The 12,397-nt window shown below is 33.8% G+C and overlaps 1 protein-coding gene across 36 annotated transcripts in view; it reads right to left on the reverse strand.

Moving 5' to 3' along the window:
• Positions 1-12,397, reverse strand: part of LOC135205466 (PDZ and LIM domain protein Zasp-like) — a 127,869-nt gene that overhangs the window by 9,818 nt on the left and 105,654 nt on the right. For 18 of the 36 annotated variants that reach the window (XM_064236133.1, XM_064236135.1, XM_064236139.1 and 15 more), the window contains 8 exons: positions 10,892-10,977; positions 10,395-10,497; positions 10,144-10,231; positions 8,717-8,788; positions 7,496-7,585; positions 6,438-6,560; positions 4,104-4,562; positions 3,550-3,709 (listed from right to left, as the gene is read on the reverse strand). In XM_064236133.1, the coding sequence (XP_064092203.1) occupies positions 3,550-3,709; positions 4,104-4,562; positions 6,438-6,560; positions 7,496-7,585; positions 8,717-8,788; positions 10,144-10,231; positions 10,395-10,497; positions 10,892-10,977 (1,181 nt within the window). The remainder of the gene's footprint in view (positions 1-3,549; positions 3,710-4,103; positions 4,563-6,437; positions 6,561-7,495; positions 7,586-8,716; positions 8,789-10,143; positions 10,232-10,394; positions 10,498-10,891; positions 10,978-12,397) is intronic. The other 18 variants (XM_064236142.1, XM_064236141.1, XM_064236123.1 and 15 more) reach the window with 17 other exon arrangements.

Below are 12,397 nucleotides of genomic sequence, written 5' to 3' on the forward strand. Positions count from 1 at the left end.
CCTATTTAAAAATTATTTCTTATCTTTTCTGAAACCATTTGTTTTAATACTTTAAGACAAATTTTAGGCCCTATTGTTATATATAACTTCCAATGACACTTAGATTTTAAAAGATCATACTACAGTATTCTAAAGATACTATCATATTTTCATATTGAGACATGGCATTTCAGACCTCTTGCAGAGTATTTTTAAACTAACCATCTACACTTTTGGACAGCCACAAGAGTTTATGTTTATGTCTGTGGTCAGGTTAAACTAATTTTATGACTGGCTTAATTTCCAATAATCTTTGTTCCTTATTGACATTTATTCGATCAATTAAGCACAGTACAATACAAAACTTGTGTAAGGCTAAGATTATTAGATTTCCCCCACAATCGATAGAAATCAGCACTTGTCCCTTGAGGTATTACATGTTAACATTTGTTTAGTAAGCTTTTAATAATTACAAGGAGGAAAAGGCTGCCATCCAGTACCTTTGCTAATTATTTAACTTAATAATAACTAAATTACTGAACTATATCTAGAAAAACCTCAACATGGAGGTTATATGACCAATTCAAAGATAGGATACAAGTACTTCAACAAAGACCTCTTAGTTTTGGAAAATGTATTGATATATTGATGGATTTGATCTTTTCATTCTATTTGATTCATTGCTCCATAATATACGCCATTTATTTAAGATGGGTTTTTGAAATCTTAAATAGTCAATGAGTAATATGGTAGTTTTACTTAGTCACAGTACTGTGCATTTGCCTCTTTGGGCACCTTATGCCCATATTGTCTGGGGTCCAACATATTTCAAAATTTAAGCAAGCTTCATAGAATTTATATAATGAAAACTTTTCTTCGTATACTAAAGATTTTTTCGGGCAATCGTTTTTAAGGGCTTCTATAGTATACTTCTAGTCATCATGGATAAATTTCTCTGGTAGTGCATTTATAATACTAACAGAATTCGGCTGTTAAAACAGATGCATTGTTTGGTAAAGAGAATGTGTTTACTAGATGATACTGCAGCAAATTCTATGTACTGGTTAGTAGAGACCTTTGCATCTCATGTTTCAATTGTGTTACGATATGTCTTCAAAGTACTACATGTTGCGTATGCAAAAAACATGAGTAAATAGCGTAAATATTGTATACTTTAACTTCCTTCTGCATCCAAGGAGGATGCTGTTCATGCAGTGATTGGAAAACTGTATTCTAGTGAGAATGCTCACATTGTGAAAAATACAAGTGTCTCATTATTATTGTTTGGTAGTTTAACCTGACCACCGAGTCTAAACAATTTACTTTAATAGAGCTGGCGAAAAATAACTGGTTCTGTTACTTTTAACTTATTATGTACTGTATTACTTCTTTACTGATTATGTTTTTTAAATCCATAAAATTATTTTACTGAAATTTATAAAATTGGTGTCACACCTAGACATATAGCATGGAGCAAAATAATAATCTAAAGCAAAATTATTGTACAAAACACAAGTATAGAAATTAATTATGTAAGCGCCAGTTCTAATACACTTGGCAATAAAATCTTTTTATAAGTTAAACAACTTGGTACAGGGCAGTTGTAAGTTTCTTAGATCACATCAGAAAACTAGAGCAACACAAGTGTATGTACTGTAATTTCCAGAAAAATTTCCCATAGATCCCAGAAATGCAGTAATTGGAGAGTTGAGCTTGTAATTAGCTGCAATATTAAAGCATACTTCTTCACAAATGGCATATACTTCAACATGTCTGTTACAAAATATTACTAAGCACATTAGCATACAGCTTTATAGATGAAAAACTCTCAGCAATTTGTTACAGCAAAAAGCCGCTGAACAGTATTTAAGAGATGGGGCCTGCACAAAAAATTAAAAATACTGTAGTAAGACAAATTTAGACATGAACAAAGCTTGATTATTTCAAAAGCAACAAACTTACTACAATTTAAAGTCAACAGTATTTTTAAAATTTTGTTCAAGCTTATCATGTTACACTAGAAATATCTGTGTTATTAATCCTTTCATCTTCTTCAAATTCCTTAGCACAAATACTACATGGTTCAGATGATTTATAAATATTTTACTTTTGCTTAATTTGTTACATAAAATTGTGAGAGATGACTTTAAAAGTAAATCCCTTAGTTTAAACTAGTTGTAATTAATACACTAATCAGTCATTTCAAGTTCCAAGAGCTGCATTAATGTTTGAAAAAAAGATAATCACTGCAGTCACATACAAAAACATTTGGCAAAGCCAAAATTCACTTGGAAAAGCGTAAGTATTCGATAAACAAAAAGTTATATACCAATGTCAATACTATGTATATTAAAAGTTCATGTGAACTGTGCTTCAATTTGCTAATCCTTATATAGTATAAGATTCACGTTAATAAACAAAATTTGGGTAAATTACAATTTAGTCTCACCTAGACAATACTATATACTACAGGTCATGAGCAGTAGTTTTGAAAAGGGTACCATACAATATTCTTTAAAGAAGTGAAGGGTTTAATATACACCTTACAATTCTGTTGATATCCACTATATAAAACTTGCTTTGGTTAAATACTGAAAAATGTTCTAGTTTACGAAATATATTTATTAGTCTTTACCTCTCAAAATCAAGAGATATTTCGGTGTCACACAATTCTGCACAGTCTGTGTGTGCATAGTTGTCAGTTTCACATGAATTATACAAGTTTCAATTAATTTGTACTAAACACTTAAGACAATAAAATTCTATGTGAATGATAAAACAGTTAACTAATTGTAAATGTTCAAGAAATTACAGTTTACAAAATATTGCCTAATAACCATTTTGGATAAAAGAAAAAAAAGCAGTCGAACAGAGCATAGTAGCTGTTTTACCTATTTTTATAAAATTAGAAGAAGGCCTTTTACCACCAGTCTTCTAAGAAGGAAAATTTAATAAGATTTCTTACACTATTTAATCAAGTACTGCATGATTTTCTTCAACTTGCATAGTACCTGATACTTTAAAGTAAATTTATTGCTGTAGTGCCCTGTTTAACATTGCAGTGGTTAATCAAATTAACTGCATTAGTAAAATTTTTATCAATTTTCACCATTCATTAATGACATACTTAGCATTTTGTGTATATTAAATTTGAAAAACCACTGTGAGCAAGGGACTCAAATGACCCTGAAGAGCAATTGCCATATCTTTCAGTTCACACACAAAAAATTAACGTAAGTTTCCTATTAAAATTAATGCAAATCAATATTGTCCCACAGAAAGCCAATTTTGATAATTTATCAATGAAGCAAATAAGACTTACTATGACTCTGCTCTAGAAATGTTTTTACAAGTGTTTTATATTCATATAGTACTAAAAATACACAAAGCAGTACAGCTGTATGCAACTAAAGGCACATTTCATTATCTAATATTGATGTTTATAGTACTACATACATAATTATCAGTTTTTAATCATTTTAACATGTATAAATATGGATGTGCCTAAGTTATGCAGCAGACAGGCTGTCTTGCAATTACTACATATTTACTACTCATATTCTACAGTACCTTTCTTGGGAATGTGCGACCGCACATTAATGTTCCCAGCAGGAGCACCAAATTGCTGCTGGGGAACTGGGGCCGCCGGGGCAAAGGTTGGAGGAGGGGCCGCCATTGGCACCACAGGGACTTGGACTGGGACAGGAGCAGGTGCAGGAGCCGGCGCTGGCTGCAACACGGAAAACTTTGTTAGAACAAAGAACACTCGTTAGAAGAACCAAGACAACACCCTTTGGCCAGACATAATGGCATGGAGAATGGAGTCTTCTATGTGGTAAAGTGAGAAAGACCAGGGTATTGGCCAAAACTATCAAGACATTTGTATCTTCAACCCAGGCTATTCTAACTCAAGCTTCAAAACACCATTAAAGCTTTAAGAAATGGGTTAGTCTCAAGAATTGCAACTTGCACCTTAAACTTTCTTGAAAATTATGAAAAGATGAAAAAAAGTCATTCAAGTACAGTATATCTAGAGCAGCAAGCAATTTTACAAAAACTGAGCTATAGAAACTTGTGGCACTGGCCCAGCCACTATCATGCGCGAGGGACATGCGCAACTTTACCTCTGGCAGAGGGACAGCAGGTTCAGGTTCCGGAGATGCCTGGGAAGTTACTAACTCTCCAGGTACCCCCGTCTCCTCCACTACTGTCTTAGACTCTTCAACAGTGATTGGCACATCCTCAATTATTGGCTGAGGTTCTTGAGCAGTTTCAAGAGATGGTGCTATTTCGGGACTGGGTGGACCTACTTCACACACTGGTACTGCTTCTGATTCTGGTATAATTTCTGATGATGGCACAGCATCAGAGTCAAGTGCACCGGGCTCATTTTCAGGGTCCTGTACATCACCATTGTTTACATCATCACCATGCCCTTCCAATAATGTATCATCTGCTTCTGTAACCTCTCCCAGATTACTTTCATGTGTTGCCAAATCAGGCAATTTTCCTACCTCCCTACTCAAAGCAGGCTCCTCCTCATGCTCAACTGAGGCTTCCGAAGCAATTTCAGAAGTCTGATCCTGCAAGGATTCCAGCATGTCGAGGGTCACACAAGGCAGTCTTTTTCATAACTAATAATGCCAAACAAATAAAAATTACACTTTCATGCACAAAAGTATAGTTGATATCGAGCAGTCACTTACATTACCTCTTGACAGCACTGCCAGCTGGCCAGGTGCCTAAATATAACAGATGCTGTGTAGCCTAGCATACCACCCCCTAACCAAAAGGTAAACAATTTTGTCATGACCTCCTATCAAAGTATATTTATCCCATTCTTGGTGACTACATCTCTTACTTCAATCCCAGTACAGTATAATGAGAACTATTGTGAAGTACTGTTTTGTACAATCTGATGCCTGTAGTTGTAATACTGAATTTCAATAACTTTGATCAAAAAAGTACATTAACAAATGCAACATACTGATGTACTTTAATTGTAGATTTGTGCATTCTAGCATGCATGCACAGACAGTAGTACTATGGAATAGAAAAGCAAAACTATCTCAGTTGCATTTAAAAATTTTGCTTTAAGTCATTCTTAACTGCTTTAAATCCAGGTGATTATTAAGTCATTTTTAACTTCTTTAAATCCATGTGATTATTTTTTATCTAGCACAATGAAACTAATAAATCTTACCCATACTCATATACTACATCAAAATTCAGAAGAGCTACAAAACTTGCAAATTCTAACAGTGTGTGTTAAATTACAGTAGTCATTGTAGTTTGGGTACTTATTGTATGCTATTGCCAGGATTATATGAGAAAATCTACCAGTGAACTACTATTGTCACAAATGTATAAAGAGAAGAGAGGATTTAAGTGAAAAGTTATTATCTAGCCTTAAATATTACTGACTGACATTTTCAATGTATGTATACTGTAATAAAATATTGTTCCAAGTCACTTTCAAATGAGTAAAAAATGTTGAAGACCAAGAATTTTATATAATATGCTTTACAAATACTTAGTTGAATTTCTACACTGTACTGTTACTCCTAACTGATTCCAGCTACTAAATACCCCACATACAGAATTAACAAATTGTTTGGCAAAAATTCTTTAAATATGGACACACTGGAATGCTGTGTACACATTCCGGTGAGTCAATTTAATCTTAATTTATGTTTTTTTTTTTTTTTGAGAATGTGCCCTTGACATTCTCAAACTTAAAAGTAATCAATAGAGTTCAAACTAATGTTTCACACTGGATCATGCTTCTAAAAACATGAATAAACCAGCAAGTCTCCAAAGAATAAAATATGTTGCATGCCATCAACATGTGGCCTGACCTCTACTCCAAGACTATAGAAAGTCTGAGGTAACTGGGGTAGAGCCAGTCATGCACAGAAGTAAGGATGCTCATACTGAGCCAGTCAGCTTATCTCCACCATAATAATCATTGACTGCTGATTCTGAACAAACCCCTCTACATATAGGATACATAATTATAGTGAAAAAAGGATACAAGTATTAACTACATTAGAAAAAAACATACATGAAACCTAAGCTAAATTAACTTTACTTTATTGGCATGTTAAACTATTATGAAAATCCTATTAAGTGACTGAATGTGTCTCAAGGCTAGGCAAATTCACTTCCAAGGCAATTTTGAAAAATGCAAAAAATAAATCACTTATAAAAATGAATGAGCTATAAAGAAAAAATAAACCATTTGAACACATACTGAAAAATATGGTATGAATTTTTTCAAACTATAGGCTACTGCAAGAAATTATTTTTCAGATAATACAAAAAGTAAATCCTATCATCAAAGAAATATTCAGACTTATATATCCAAAACATTCTGGGGTAAGTCTTTATTTCAACAACCAATAAAATACCATGGAAGACATAACTAGCTGACTGGGAGCTCAGATGGCTTTACTCACAACTGCATATACCTCAGGCGCAGGAGCAGGCTCTGGTGCAGCCTGAACTGGTTCTGGGGCAGGAGCAGCCTCCACAACAGGTTCTGGAACTGGGGCAGGTGCTGGTTCAGGCTCAACAACAGGCTGCAATTGTTAAGGCGAAGCCATGAGTCGTGGCTACGCACACAAGACAGAAAGCAATCTCCTCCAGAGGGAAAGCAATATGTGGCCGCAACACCAATACTGTGTGTGTGTAGCACCTACCAGCAAGGTAACAAAACACTACATACTCCCAAAATACAATATTTCAACTTAACAACAACTCTGAACCTATACCTTGAGTAACGTATTAGTATAAACATATTAACCGAACTTAATAACTAAAAATCAATAAATAAAATATTTTAGGCAAGAGCTTTTTTGCTGAAAAGCATTAGTTCTTCAAATGACTAAACAGTTAATATTGAGTCACAAAGAGGTGGTAAGTCTACACTAGCATGGGAAAAACTAACTTTATGCATTAGGCACATTAAAAGATGTAACAAGAGGCTCTATATAACATAATTCCCAGTTATGCTGAAAAGCTATAAAGAACAAGAAGTAAGGAGCCATCTATATAAATTAAGCATGTTAAACACCAGTATCCCCCAATTACCTAATTATTATATGCTATATAGGTTATTCAGTCAGCCTTTTAATAATGAATTTAAAATAATATATGCAACTTATCTTAAAATCATCTCCAAGATAGGCATGCTAAACAAAAATAACAAAACAAAAACAAAAAAATAATAAATTGGGTATTTGTGACTCCAGCATGGAACTTTGCTTCTGAAATCCACAAAACTAAGAAACATAGAAAACTACTACTGTATGCAATCAGGAAATGTTCATTCATACATTCTTTGGACAACCTTGACCAACCAGGCAATAGAAAATAAAAGCTAAAGCTGAACGGAACTAGGGAAGAAAGATATGAGCAAGATGCAACATAGCCAATAGCTCTGTAACAGACTCCCACTAGGTACTATAGAGTCTAAGAGTGCCCAGTCAGAGCTGAACATTTCAATTTTTTATACCTCGGGCTGCACTTGGGGTGCCTCTACAATTTCTGGCTCTGGTTCAGGTTGTACTTCTTGTGGTTCTTGGGTAACAGGCTGTGGCTCGGGCTGTAAGAAATTGGTGCAACTAATAGTATGTGCTCGACCACTGAAATCAGACTCAGTCCCTCAAAGTCCTCACAAACATAAGAAGTTACTACCGCCTGAATGACATCAGGCCAAGGTCATCAACAGGAAAACATATACAAATGTTTTTATAATGGGTGAGCTGCAAGCTAAACACATTTATACCACGATGTTATGTAATAACAGTGAATAGTTAAATAATTTAACACATTAAAATATAAACACAATTAACATGTTTGTACAGTACAAAGGAAATTTAAGCAAACCACAGGTTTTAGATTTTCTATACTAAACTATACTTACCACTTGGGAAAATTTACTTGCTATTCTATGATAAAGTTTTTTCATGCTAGTTCATTAAAATAAGATCAAAATATTATTTTATTAATGACCAATAAAACGGAATATCAGTACTGAGTAGTAATGAAAAATGTAACATAATATTGTAACTGTGGCAGCTCATGGTTTGGAACACCAAATACATCATAAATATATACACTGTACATTGGTAGCTATACCTCTTAAAAACGTACAGTACATACGTACACTGTTTCACCAACTAAGTTCATTATACTCCTGATGGAGTGTTCCTGATATGTACTGTACAAAATTTAGTGGATGATTCAGTTTACAGTTTCTTTCAAAAAAGCCTCTGCCTTTTCAAGTATACTTTCATTATATACCTAGTACTGAATATTTTTCCAAAATTATGATAATTTCAGCCAAACTGGCAAGAAAATTCAATATGCGCAACATATAAAAAATGAAATAGAATAAAAATTTCAACGATGTCATAAATTATAGATGCTTTGCATTAAGTAAACTAAATTTCAACAGCTTAATTATATTATACTTACTATGCAACTATGATTATTATAATGAAAAATCTTGTTTACCAAAGATATAAAAAGCCCAAAATAAAGTAGCAAAGCAATACTCGCCACTAAGTTTTATTAGTAGTGCTTAACTTTCAAATAAACTTTGCAACATGTCAATCCGAAAGATGGAAAAATCTGCACTCAGAAGTTTTGATGAAATGTTAAACTATATTTAGTTCACTCTACAATATTTAAAATGTTAATCTTATCGATTTTATTATTTGAAATTGTGTACCTTGGCAGGGGTTACCGGGGCATACGCACGCACTGGTACAATACGAACTCCACCTACTGGAGGCTTGAACGGCTGTTAAGCAATAGATTTAAAAGAAATATTCTAAAGCCATTTATATCATTTGGACAGTTCTCCAGTCTAGACCTATTATATAAGGGAATTATTTCATTAGTGCATCCTAATTCTTCACAATAGCCAAATATTTAATACTCAGCTTTGTATTCTTTATCTTTATAATATGGTGTATCTAATAACCAAAATAATTTGTGCTAAAAATATTACCAATTCTACACCAATTTATCCTTTGGTACTATCATATAACAATTCTTGATAACCCAGAAGATGCCTTTTTGTAAAAAGGACAAAAAGTACATACTCTACTGTAAATTCCAGTCTGGACAACCCACAAAAGTTATGCTTAATACAACTTTATATCTGTCATTTTAAAACAAATAATAGGTCATGGCACTATGCTCTTTAGTTACACATTTAGTGTTCTGAGTTTTTCCAGTCACAACATTAAAAATAGGTCATATCTGTTAAGAAAGATCTTTAGCTGAAAATGAGCAAAGCTGGCCTGTATCACATAGCTAAAGTACAAACAAACTTCACTAATACAGTACATATATGGTGCTCACCAACTCAAAAATCCTACACACAAGGATGAATTTTATTCACAAAGGTCCAACAAGTACAGAAAACATTATAAAAGGATAATCATAATTTTTTCAAGGGTAAGCACATTACTGTAGTACATACTTGCAAAAATGTAATTTGAATAGCTCTTTGGATTAAAATTAAAAATGCAAAACCAGGTGTGGGTGTTGTCTTCTAAAAATATATCTTAAGATATATACATATTGATATTGATGACATCACAGGCCATAATTCTGAAGGCTATCACATTAAATAAACAGTATGTACTGCAATCTTGATAAATGTTTTTGCTTTTTAAATTGAATTATGCAGATTTTAGCATATGGTAAAGACACTCATTTGAGCTTAACCATGTCAACATATGAGGAATGGACTCAAACCTAATCCAGCATAGCACATGTACACTTTCATCTCATTTGTATTAAGCCTTGGTACCTACTATTTTTTTTAACCGTGAAATAACGTCATGCTGACAGATGGGGCTAGACAAATTTATTCTTGCATGACAGGAGTGAAAATGTGTTTGGATATTACAGTTTGTTTCTTCAGGTACAAAAATCCAAAAAGGCAAAGTATACCATGTACATTGTGCTTACCCTTTAGGCAAGCAATGTATGCCACAGTACTGATATATATGAAAAGCTTTTTAATTTTTCAAGTAGTAGTTTATATATTCCGTTTCATAGTCCTGTAAAACTTGGAGGGATGTTGCGAGATATTAATTGTGATGTAATTTTGATTCACAAGAGGCAACTACAGATAATACTCACAGCAGGGGCAGGGGCAGGGGCAGGAGCTGGGGCAGGTGCCACTTTTGCCGCAGAAGCGGTCACTGCTCCAGCGGGCGGGACAGCACCGCTATAAATAAAAATAAATGCATTACATTAAGTTACTTTTAATATCATGATGTATGACACTTAGTTTAAATACTGTACACTTTTTTTTAAAAGTGCCAGAATCAAGACACTAGATTAAAAAAATAAATAAATAAGGTGGTGCAGCTAGTGGGAGGAAAACTTACGGCTTGACCACGACGGGCTCCATGTTGGGGGCGGGCGGGTTGTGGCGAGCAGCCTGCTTGGCATGGACATCACAGTAAAGCTTCTCATTGATGTTGTAGTAGCCTAGGCAAAGATACAATCAGTAACCCTTTCCACTGCTATGTAACCTATAAAGTGCACCTCCACTCTCCCTCCAAACCCACATACTCAATCCAGTCTTGCCAAGAATTGCAAAACTATATGTAATAGTATTTCCCTAAGTACTATGTATCTTCTCCTATTCAATAAAAACTGGTTTTTCACGTTTTGACCAACTGTCGTTGAAGGAATCCTATAATATCAAAATAAAATCAGAAAGAAACCATGATTAAACACCGTACAGTACAGTATGATGAAAGGGATGTGTTACTGTCAGGTACCCATGAAAAATAAGGTTTTTGACAAGTCACAAACTAACATTAAAGGATAAGAAAAATTTCTGATAAACAACAGGAACAAGGGAGTACACAACACTTACCAACATTTTTTAGTGAGGATCCACAGGTTGAACACTTGAAGCAATCTGCGTGCAGGTTCTTATTCTTTATACGCACGAACACTCCGCTGAAACACACATCCTACCGTCAAGTTACTGCAGCAGTGCAGAAGTTCAAGTCCACAATGCCATCCATATTTAAAGAGCTATCTATCTAGATCATAAACCTGGATTCTATTTTCTGGATAAACGCCTACATACTCTTATCTTATAATATACTTGTCTTGTGAGGATAAAATAATGCAAAAAGCTTCATTTTTCATTCATTGAAGGTCAGGAATAAAAGGATTATGTACAACAATCTTTGAGAACATTGTGCAATCAGTGAAAAGGACTAAACATGCTATGAATTTTCAAAGGCACACAAGTACCATACCTCAATATTGTACACCTTTTCATAATAAGCTACCTTCTTAACAATGATAATTAAATCACAGTGCCTCCAAACTTTGAAGGCAGGCCTTTCCATGGTATCATTTTGCTCATTAATCTGGTTAAACTTCTGAACAACAATCTTATTGAATAAGTTTTCAACAGAGCATAAAACTTACATATTATGGGACGATAATGTTGTTGAATAGCTTTTATTTGTCATTCTATGTACTGTATATTCCATAAATTTTACTAAGTCCTCAAATTTAATGGTAGGAAAAATCATAAAGGAACGGATTCAACTGACGACATAATTAGATGGGAAACTATCTCTCTGTGCAAATCAGAAACTGCTAGTATTTAACAGGCTCTTACCCAGTTTTCATCACTCCATTTACATACATGTATAGAATCTTCACAATCTATCCTATCAATTAAACTTTAGTTTCAAGTCAGAGAAATGGTAGTAGTGACCAAAATAATTCTAAACTGCAGTTATGTACCCATTTTAATTTAAACAAAGTACCATTTAATTAAACAAAGTCCCACTTAAACATTGCTCACAATTTTATAATACTGTATAAAGATTTGCTAAGCAAGCAAAACTTTATTTATGCAAATGTCATAAAAGAAAATTTTATACAGTATAATGCAATAAATTGAATTCCTTGCAGCAAAAAATTATGTATGAGAGACCATAGTACCAACATTGTTTGATACCCAAGACAACCAGTGAAACAACTGTAACTATTCTCTCGACAAGACCTCTATTGCTTTAGATGGCAGAAGCTGCGGTATGTAAGCCTAAATTTACATATATGCAAGGATATTATACGAAAGTGTAATGACAATGCTAATAGTATACATACTACTGTACTTTAAATCTTTGACGAGGAAAAATTCAATAGCATAGAAATTTACCATAAATGAGCTTTTAGTATGACAAAGTTCTTTCTTTAACAGCATCATGCATAATCGAAATTAGAAAAAAAATTCTGTACGAAGCACCTGCAGATAGCAAGGCTCTACTTTAAAGTCACAGCCAGTCCGAGTACTAGTACACTTAACTGTGGTATGTTTAGCAGTTACGAAATATTCAAAAGGCATAGAAGCAAT

The sequence above is a fragment of the Macrobrachium nipponense genome, chromosome 24, assembly GCF_015104395.2.
Source record: "Macrobrachium nipponense isolate FS-2020 chromosome 24, ASM1510439v2, whole genome shotgun sequence".
Classification (NCBI taxonomy): Eukaryota; Metazoa; Arthropoda; class Malacostraca; order Decapoda; family Palaemonidae; genus Macrobrachium; species Macrobrachium nipponense.